Source organism: Pteropus medius, unplaced genomic scaffold (genome assembly GCF_902729225.1).
Source record: "Pteropus medius unplaced genomic scaffold, Ma_sr-lr_union100, whole genome shotgun sequence".
Lineage (NCBI taxonomy): Eukaryota > Metazoa > Chordata > Mammalia > Chiroptera > Pteropodidae > Pteropus > Pteropus medius.
This window is the reverse complement of record NW_024344378.1, coordinates 3,216,330-3,226,381: the sequence shown is the minus strand read 5'-3', so window position 1 is coordinate 3,226,381 and position 10,052 is coordinate 3,216,330. Positions and strand designations below refer to the sequence as shown.

At 55.5% G+C, this 10,052-nt stretch overlaps 1 protein-coding gene across 3 annotated transcripts in view; it reads left to right on the top strand.

The window, feature by feature from the left end:
• Nucleotides 1–10,052, top strand: part of PRKCQ (protein kinase C theta) — a 93,824-nt gene that overhangs the window by 57,034 nt on the left and 26,738 nt on the right. For all 3 annotated transcript variants that reach the window (XM_039871026.1, XM_039871024.1, XM_039871025.1), the window contains 4 exons: nucleotides 2,652–2,761; nucleotides 3,483–3,600; nucleotides 4,801–4,961; nucleotides 8,098–8,271. In XM_039871026.1, coding sequence (XP_039726960.1) covers nucleotides 2,652–2,761; nucleotides 3,483–3,600; nucleotides 4,801–4,961; nucleotides 8,098–8,271 — 563 coding nt within the window. The remainder of the gene's footprint in view (nucleotides 1–2,651; nucleotides 2,762–3,482; nucleotides 3,601–4,800; nucleotides 4,962–8,097; nucleotides 8,272–10,052) is intronic.

Below are 10,052 nucleotides of genomic sequence, written 5' to 3'. Positions count from 1 at the left end.
CAGGCACGTACATCCACCACACACCTACACACACCACACATACAGTACACGCACACGCACACACAGGACATGCACACGCATGTATACTTGCGCACACAGCACACACACGTAAACACACATACACAATCTTTGAACCCAGGTATCTGCCAAACCCTTCCCGCTAACCGTCAAGACCCTGGCCCGCTGCCGTCTTGGTGCCCTGGGAGGGACGAGGAGGTGTCCCCTCTCCCCCCACTGCCTGCCCGCTGCCTGGCCTGCCATCTCCCGGCCCAGGCCTGATCCGGGCAGCTCGGCTGTGCCTGCCCCTGCCTCCCGCTGCACCAGCCCCACAGGGAGCAAGCCTGGCCCGCCTGCGCGGCTGGCGTGGGGCCCCGCACAGAATTCTGTGGCCTGAGCCGAGGGTCCACCCCGATGCGTGCTGCAGCCCCCCTGGCCGGGCCCCGCAGGTCACCCTGCTCTAGCTCACGCCGCTAAGGCCGCAGACGCCCTTCAGAAACGGGCGCTGTTAAGCCAGGGGCGGGGGTGGGGAGGAAAGCGCCCCACAAGGCCGACGAAGCACTTCTGCCTCGAGCCGGGTGCAGAGGGACGGGGCCTCGATAACGTTCCAGACGGGGGTATCCTGCTGCAGCAGGGAACTTCCTTTGGGGTTGATTACATAGAAAAGCCCCTTTTCACGGCAGCCCCATTTTATTTTATGTCCCTGGCTAACGAATGTCTTGTCTTTTAAGTGGCAGAAGGGGCTGACGTAAGGTGACAGATCCCTGCGTAGGACGCCCGTCCTCACCCCAGCTGCGTTCAGAGTGACACTATGGAGGAGGGCGGGGGTTGGGTTTTCATGTCATCGCCGAAGGCCAAACCCACACGCGGTCGGAGTTCACCTCCGGCCCCTCCGGAGCCCAGGGCCGGCGTGCTGACCTCCCCGCGCCAGCTCGGGCGGGCCAAGGAGCGCACGGAGGTCTCCTCGGGCCAGGAGTCATTCCGGGTGTCCTGACTGTACAAACGGGTCGGGGCCAGCAAAGCCCTGTCCCCCGGCCGCCTGTCTCTACGGCGCCCTCGCGGTTCACTCTCCCTGGCCTGAGCCAGGCGCCCCAGCGGCCAAGCCCAAGCCCGCCAGCCACGCGGCCACGTTCTGCGCTTAGAACCTCCGCGAAGGTTCTCGGCATTGTTTCACGGCCCGCACCCGCTCTGCCCTGTCCTGGTCCGCTGTCCTTTCTTCCCATTCCATTCTCTGCCCCCGCCCCCACCCTCTTCTCCTCCTCCCTTCCTCCTCTTTCCTCAGCTCACTTCGGCTCATCCGTTCTGTTCTATTGCTGCTGACACTTCGGTTCTTGATTCCTCTGAGCCTGGTGTCCCACCTCCTCATGCCTCATCCTTGTCACCTCCTCAACCTCTCCTCTCATTGCCACACCTCTCCTCTTCCGCTTCTCCTACCAGCCGCCTTCCTAAGCTGGGCTCCTTCCCCTGACCCGCCCCACCCTCTCTCCCACTGCAACTCCCATGAAAATAGTCATCAAAGGGACTACTTGCACTCACAGAGATCGAGTTATCGCCTGTTAGTCAGTGACAGACCAGTGGTGGTGGTGCCGCTGTCTGGGGAGGAGATTATTCTCCTTTTCCATCTGGTATCGAGCGAAGGCCATGGCCGTCGGTTAGAAGGTCCATTGAACGTCCTTGCCTCTGCCCATTTCCAGGTGCCACGGTAACGAGGGCCGGCCCATTTACGGCAGAGTTCAGGGGGGCGGCAAGCCTTTGCGAGCGGCATCTTCCCTGCGGCCCAGGTCGTGCTTCGAATGGATTTTTACGACCACATCGATGCGCGTGGGCCGGGACAAGGAATGGCTTCTTATCTACAGAGAAAATGCCGTTTTCTTGTGTTTCGCTATGAACTAACTGAGGAAGCGTGGACTAGTGAAAACGAAGGTGAAGGCTGCTGACATTTCACCTTGACCCTTCGACGATCTTCCGATGTCATGGATGTGAACGTGAAGAAGTCGGATGTGCTGAGCGCCTACTTGCTGCTAATCGCTGTGCTGCTTGTTCGCACTCGAATGGGCTAATCGTGAGCCGATGAGATTAAAACGGCCCGATTTCATAGCTTCTCCCGCCTAATTCCGATTGACCTTTGCAGAGCAGGAAGGACCTGAGCTCCTCCGAGCCGGAGTTTGGGAAGCTTTATGCCAGCTTTTCCTCCACTGTGACAGTGATGTTGCACAGGCAGAATCTGAACCTCAGGACACGCAGTCATAGCTGCCCGTCCCGATGCGTAGGCACTCACCCCGATTCGATTCCAGCATGGCCGTTAGCCCCAGAGAGCCGGCACCCACCTTTCTCCCCCAGCAGAGGCGGAGTCTAAACACGATGTGACAGCAGACTTCCCCGCCATCGACAAGGCCGTCTGGCTCCATGTCTAGTGGGGCCACTTCCCAGCCCCACGGGGAGGGGCGTCTGGTCTGCACGTCTGCTCCGGGAGGGGGAGGTGGGCGCACGGTGGCATCACTTATTTGTATGTGGTGTCCTCCTCTGCTGGGAAGGTGGCCCGGGGATTTGCCGGCTGTTCCCGTGACACACGTGTCCCTGAAACAGGTCACGTGCCAAGTCTGTGGCAGGCGGTGCTGTTGCTCTTGCTGACGGCGTCACTGTCTTGTTTTCAGCATGTGGCATGAACGTGCATCACCGATGCCAGACGAAGGTGGCCAACCTGTGTGGCATAAACCAGAAGCTAATGGCTGAAGCGCTGGCGATGATCGAGAGCACCCAACAGGTAGGAACGCTTAAGGTGACGAGTTCCCCAAATTCCAACTCGGCGAAGACTATTGCTCTTGTCCCTTTGCTCTTTGCTCTGTAACAGCCGTGGGGGACAACGGGGAGTCTGTTGTGAGCACTTGCCTGTCCCCCGTCACCTTCAGGCCCACATATCCCCCCTTTGAGATATTTATGGAACGCCTTTGCATCGTATGGATCTTTTTAAGATCTTAAATCCTTTGTGGAAGGAGCCGGGGCAGAAACAAATACATTCATTAAGAGGACAGAGGTGTCATCGCCAGCTTTGTACCTATATACTAGGGCTCTGTGAGAGCCTGGGGAAAACGCGTACTTGCTAGAATCATCCCCAGAATGCCCTGAGAACACTGAGCTCAGAACACTGAGCATGCTAAATTCACATATCCACGAGCAAACCCTCCTTAGGACTTGGCGATGCTATTTCCAACCTTCCCTTCTCCTTGGTGACAGAGTGGTGTGGATAGCGTGGGAGAAACCAGTGCGCCCCAGGAAAGTATGAACGCAGTGAGCATGCTCTGCTGGGGTGTAAAACCCAGCAGACAGGCTCTCCCGGGGCTCGGGGCCCAGAAGGACAGCCGGGGGAATGGGGAATTTTGGTCGTCCCGCGCCCGTGGAGGCCTCCGACGGCTTTCGTCCCCACGGACGGCAGGCTGAGCTGCTGCATCAGGGCTGGGCGGCCTGACGCTCTGTTTGTAACCTAGGCTCGCTGCTTGAGAGACACCGAACACATCTTCAGAGAAGGTCCGGTTGAGATCGGTCTCCCGTGCTCCGTGAAAGGGGACGCAAGGCCACCACATGGGCCCGCCCTGGGGAAACGAGGTAGCTACCCCCTGATCCCCATGGGACCCCGACTCGCCTGAACCCGAGTCCTCCGCGTTGAATAGTTGTTTTTTTTTTCTATGTAAAGACTGTAGACCCAGCCACCAGCTGAGAGGCTCCTACTTCTTAGAAGTGAAACCAAAACATGCCCCATCAGCAGGTGGGAGGCTTTTTGGATGGTTCTGGAGGGAAAAAAAAAAAATTATAACGTTTTCCTTAGAATTTTAGAACGTTACTTCCTCTCGCCGTTAAACAGTTTGACAAAAATAAATCCACCAAAAGATTCACGGTGAGAATGCCTCAGAAGACCCTCGTTCTTCCCCTTCTGGGAAGGCAAAGCATACACAGGAGACTGGCAGGGCCCAGAGTCCCCAGCTTTTGTGACGTGACGGCAGTTTCCCCAGCCTAGGGTCAGAAGGTCGGTCACGAGAGGTGATGCCCGCCTGCTCTGGAGCCCGAACAGTTTCAGCGTACGTTACAAAATACTCATCTTCCTTGAATCTCAGCAGAACGTGAAAGATAAACCTAGAGGCTGAAGAAAAAATGTCACGACTCCAGCCACACACACAAAAAAAAACAGTAATTATGGGACGTGATAGTGGCAAACATATCACGATACGTAAATCTATCAAAATCAGCGTGCGGTACCCCGTAAATTAGCACAAAGTGGTGTGCCAAATATATTTCAATAGAAAAAGCAAGGGAGGAAGGAGGGTTCCAAAAGCCTTTTCCTACACGTCCTCCGGCACGAACCGACTTAAAATGTTTAAAAGGCAGGCTCGGATGAGACCTGGGGACGCGGGGAGTGGACCGTGCCGTGTCATGTGTTGACCTGAAGACTGTGACGGACGATGCAGTTTGGGTCTTTGACAATCAGCTCTATCCATCCCTCCCACCCCGCCCGTAAGTCATAGAAACGGACGCCGCTGAGCCTCTGAGCCACGCAAGTGCTGAGGACCGTTTTTTCCTCAGACTCGGCCAGCATCCTTCCCTGGGCGGGGTCCGACGCGGCCGCGAGAGCTTGCGTGGCACGTAGTCTTTGCTCAGGCGGTGCTTCTCGGCCTGACGTCCCGCAGCCTGCAGGACAGAGGCCCCCACGCCAGGCTCGGGGGAGGGATGTGGGCGTGCATCCTCCAGGGGGCGTGGGTGCCCCCCACCCGCTGCTCCCCGTTCCCTTCTGACCGCGGTCACCATTTTCAGAGCCGCAGGGCATCTCCTGGGAGTCTCCCCTGGATGAGATGGAGAAAATGGGCTGCCACCCAGAGCCCGAACTGAACGTGGAAAGGTCGTCTCTACGTATGAAATTGAAGATCGAAGATTTCGTCTTGCACAAAATGTTGGGGAAAGGCAGTTTCGGCAAGGTATGACTCCGTGCTACGGGATTCTGCAAACCTGTTTCCAGAGCTGGAGAGCCAAGGCCCTGGTCGTGAGGGCCGAACTCCCGGGCCGGGAGCTGTGGGCGGGTGGGCCAGAGTGTGGCCTGTGTGCTCTGCAGGAGGCAGAGATGCCGTAATGGACGGGGCCCCGGGGACCCCGAGGAAGAGCAGCCTCTGCCTCCTGGGAACTGTAGTTCCCAGCCATTTCGCTTCGAAGGCGCCCGTCCCGCGACCTTGTGAGTTTGGTGGCGTCTTTGGACTCGTGACGAGGGGAAAGCAGCCTCAGTCGGTTCCTAGTTCACACTGGTTTTTCGCTCGGTTGGAGTTTCGTGGTTGTTGGTTTTTGGCCTTTGTCTCACACCTGGAGCGTTGTTTTACTTATTCCCTGATTCCTTTTCCCTACCAAATGCCCTCGGCCTTCTCTGAGGCGCCTAGGACAACCAGGACAAAACAGCACAGGCTGGCGGCTTCCACAGCGAAAGTTATTGCTCAGTCACAGCGGGGAGTCAGATCAGGGTGTCTGCAGGCGGGTCCCTCCTGGGGCCTCTCCCTGTGTGCCCTCGGGGGCCTTCCTCTGTGCCTGTCTGTGTCCTGGATCAGGGCCACCTTGGTGACCTCCTTTTAACTTCGTCACCTCTGTAGTGACTGTCTCTAAATACGGTCATACTCGGAGGCCCTGGGGGTCAGGACTTCAACCTACGGGTCTCTGGAAGGGACACGATTCCATCCTTAGCACCTCGACAGCCTGAGAGCCCTGGGCAAAGCTTCTCAGAGAAAGTCCCTCCTCCAAATTCTTCCTGCCGTATACTCGAGTTATGGGCCGTCTCTGCCAGTCGCAGAGGACGAGGAGGAAGAAGAAAGCATAGTGGGAAATCGCACCCAATCATCTATGAGGGCAGAGTATTTACAAGCCAGTGGTTGTAAGGAGGGATGACACAGAACACAGAAGTCGAGGTTGCTCTGCAGGTGGAGGACGTGTGACGTGTCACATTCCTGGCTGGGCCGCCTCTGAGAATTTTAGCCGGATACTGCGGTTCTGGGGATTTGAGCGTATCCGAAGCCAACGTTGTGCTCAGCAGCCGCTCACCAGACTTTGGCTGGAAAACCTCCCAGTTTATTTAATAATAAACAAACTAAAACGCAACTGGTTATTGTCACAGCTGACCGACGCTGTGCTGCGGTTGGGGTTCGGATTTAAAGGACAGGGCATCGCCTGTGGCCTCGTCTACCCAGCTCATTCTTTCAGTTCATTTGCACAATAATACGAACCGCAGCAGGCCCATTCGGTGTTCATCTGGGTGTAATAGGCAATGTTATTGCCTGCGAAGATTCTAATTTAGCATCCATTAATGTGCATTATAACCCGTTACCAAAAATTGAAAGCACATTCTGGAGATGGAAATTACCTTTTCAGCTTCTTCCGTTATGGCTGGGTTTGGGATGTTTTATTGAAAAGAACAATTACCAAAAGAGTATGTTTAATTGTGAACGAAATGTCTGTCTTTCTTTATTCCCGTGGGGATGTCGACACTTGACCGTGGTTAGGAAAGACATTAAGTTAAACCTAAGAGCCTTGGCGCATATCCCGAGGGACAAGCGGGAGCCTCAGGTATCCCCGGCTCCGTGTCCCGGCCACCAGCGCCCTGGGCTCCTACGATCGGGCCCGGGGAAAGGAAGACGAAGCATCAAAGCAACAGGACACGGTCCTGCTTCCCTTCCCTAGCGCGCTGAGAATGTGCCCAAACACGTTTCCTCCCTCCCTCCTTTACGCTCTGCACAGTGAGTGCGGCTCCTCGCCAACACGGCAGCCTCCGTGGCCACTCGCAGGCCCGGGAGAACGAACTGCACGTTCTCCGATGCCACACGCCTTTATTCATTTGCCTGAATTCTCGGCTCTGCTCTCTGCGCTCTGCCACGCTAGCCGCCCCAACGCTGAGAGTCGGCACCGTGTTATTCTAAACGCAGACACGTGCATCCTCACTCCTGGGTTAGCATCTCTGACTTCAGTATTCCCTAAAAGTCCGTCAAAGCAGCAGACGCCGAGTGTTCTTACTAAGCGGCATTCGGAGAGCGTTCTGCTGCTCACGGATCGCTTGCCCACGTGGCGTCCCGTTGGCTTCCACGGCGGTCCTGCCCGTTAGGGAGTGTGTGACAGTTCTCTCTGACACGTTAGGGAACCGAAGCCCAAGGAGGGGAACGGCTTCGCCCGCCTTCCCACAGCCGGTCCACGTCTGCGACACGACACCGAGCTGCAGCCTTCTGCCTCCGCACGCCACGGCCTCGCAGCTGTCGGTCGGCTGTTCCTGCACCACTTGCAAAGGCGAAAGGTGGAGAAACTCTCCATTGTGTGCCATCCGGTGTCCTTTCATGCGAGACTCGTGGAATCGAGGAGGAAAAGTCCCCCTCGGAGTTAGATTTTCCACTAAGTAGCTCCATGAATTCGAGGAAGTTTAGTTATTCTTTGAACCTAGTTTTTATTATTATTATTATCATTAATTATTATTATTATTATTATTATTATTATTATTTTATTTTATTTTCCCTATCTGTCCTGTAGAGCGTTCTAAGCTAAGAAATAAATAGGTAATAAAATGAGATCACACATGTAAAGCACAAAGCACGGAGCAGATGGGATTAGCGTCCGTGGCATCCGGTCAGGTGCTGGGCATTCTTTAAGCGCCTCATAAGGAGAGCGGCTCCCCGTGGACCCTTTTTGGCCTTGAAGACTGGGTAAAGCCTGGAGCGAGGGCCTCTGCGCACCTGTCACGATGTTCCCAGGACAGCCAGGTCCTCCCCTCCACATCTGTCTCTGCGCGTTTTAATTAGAACCGCGCTTGGGTTCCTGGGCATACCTTTGTAAATAGAACTTTCCAGGGACTGAGCGTAACCCATCCCACGGCCCAGTAGTCCAGTGACGCCCTTTGAAAGGTACAAAGAGCACGAAAGTGTCGGGCGACACCCACGCCAGTGACGGCGTCTATTTTGTGTCCGTGAAGGGGACGGAGGGTTGGAGTGGGGATCTTTTCTCTCCCGACCTATCTCGCTCAGGCCTCAGTCTCTCCTTCCGTGAGTGTAGATTCAAATTCCAGAATAAAACGACACCCCCGCCCCTTCCTTCCAGGTCTTCCTGGCAGAGTTCAAGAAAACCAATCAATTTTTCGCTATAAAAGCCCTGAAGAAAGACGTGGTTTTGATGGACGATGACGTGGAGTGCACGATGGTGGAGAAGAGGGTTCTCTCCCTGGCTTGGGAGCACCCGTTCCTCACACACATGTTCTGCACGTTCCAGACCAAGGTGAGCCCCGTGCCGACCGCGGCCGCCCCTCCCCCACAGTCTGCCTGCCCACGCGCGGGGAGCGGGGCCCCGGGCGCCCTCGCCCTCGGTGGAGGCGTGGGGCGCCATCTCTACCTTCTTCCTCTCGACCGTTCCGTCCGCCTTCTTTCCACCCAAACAGGTTTCTTCTCCTCTAAAGGCCTCTCTGGAATATTCCTTGGAATTTTGTTAATGTGGCCGGTCAGGAACGGGCTTTACTTCTGGCCTTGTCTGTGTTTGCTTGGTTTGGGTAGAATTTGGTTTAACTCACGTAACAATTAGGATTCCCAGCAGTGTGTGACTTGCTGGGCAAGCAGTGCTTTAGGAGGGGGACATCGTGACACCAGCTACATACATCTGTTTGATGAGACGAGAGCTGGAAAACAGGTCAAATGCGTGTGCACGGTTCCTTTCCTCTCTAAGACCAGGAGGGTAGCGAGGCCCCGGCAGGCAGGTAAAGGGACGTGTCTCCCATCCTGGGATGATTCGCATCCTGGTCTCTTTTATCCTTAAAAAAAAAAAAATTGCTTTTTTCCTGACTCAAAAGTTATCCAGGATCATGTTAAAAAACGTGGAAAACGCTTATACACACAAACAGGGAAACCGCCTGCAACCCCGCCAGCCACTTGGGCACGCCCACCACTCTCGATCCCCCTCCCCCGCCCCAGGAGAGTTTTTCTATTTTAACCTGTAGTAAGCACCAGCTGTCCTGTAGCCCGCATTTTTAACACGCTGTTGATACATTTCTTCACGTCCGTGGATATTCTTCTTAACGATTAAAACACTTCCAACTTCTCGTTCTGATTTAAATAACGCGGAGATGAACATCCTCGTGGATGGGTCTCCGTGCACAGGCATGACGACGGTTCGTTTTGCTTTTCTGCTCTCAGTCACCCGGCCCCATCAGACGCAGCCTAGAATAATAAGCAGCCCCACGTGGGACCCTGTGGTGAAGGTCCAAAGGAGGAAGAGGTTTTCTATTTCAAGCCTTGGTGATAGGTACCGCCTTAGTGTACTAGCAGGGGGACAGAGGGCCTCTGACGGCCTCTAGGCACAGGAAGCATCAGGGGGAAACCGTGGGAATAGTCCGAAGGTGTGGATGGCACCCAGGGCTTTCACCCCACTACTGTTTTCAACAGATTTGTTTCTCAACAAACGCTCAAGGGAGGAATAAGTGAAGAAATGCACTTAGCTAAAACAGTGAGAAACCAGACCACGAGAAAAGCGTGGACGGTATTCGAAGCACCGTGGAGGATATGGAAATAGATCACGCATGTCCTGACCTCCAGCACGAGAGAAAGCGGGCAGGCATGGGTGCTGACGCATGGTGGGAGAGAGCGGGCTTCTCTTCTGCGGCACGAAGGGGTTTGGAATCTCCGATTATGAGTTCGAGAGATTTTCTGCTGGGCATTTCTTTCTGGAGATCATAAGCATCCACGAGTCTGGGACGGTGAAGGCGGAGTCACGGACTCACACACCCTCCCGGGCTGGGTCCTGGACTTGCCTTCGAGGGCATTAGGTAACCGAGCTCCGCCGGCTGCTCCCCACTGTCTTCATATTTGTACATAGGACCGTCTTCGTGTCTCCGGGGAAGGCTGTCCCCGAATCCCGCTTTGTAGAACACAGAGCGTTCCCTGCCATCTGCCCTTGGGGCGGTGCTCACTTCTCTCCTTACCCCTCCCCCGGATGCTCGCTCAGGCCCCACGTGGCCCAGCGCCTCACCCAGACGGGGTTCACTGCATGGGAAAAAGGGGCCGGGCACT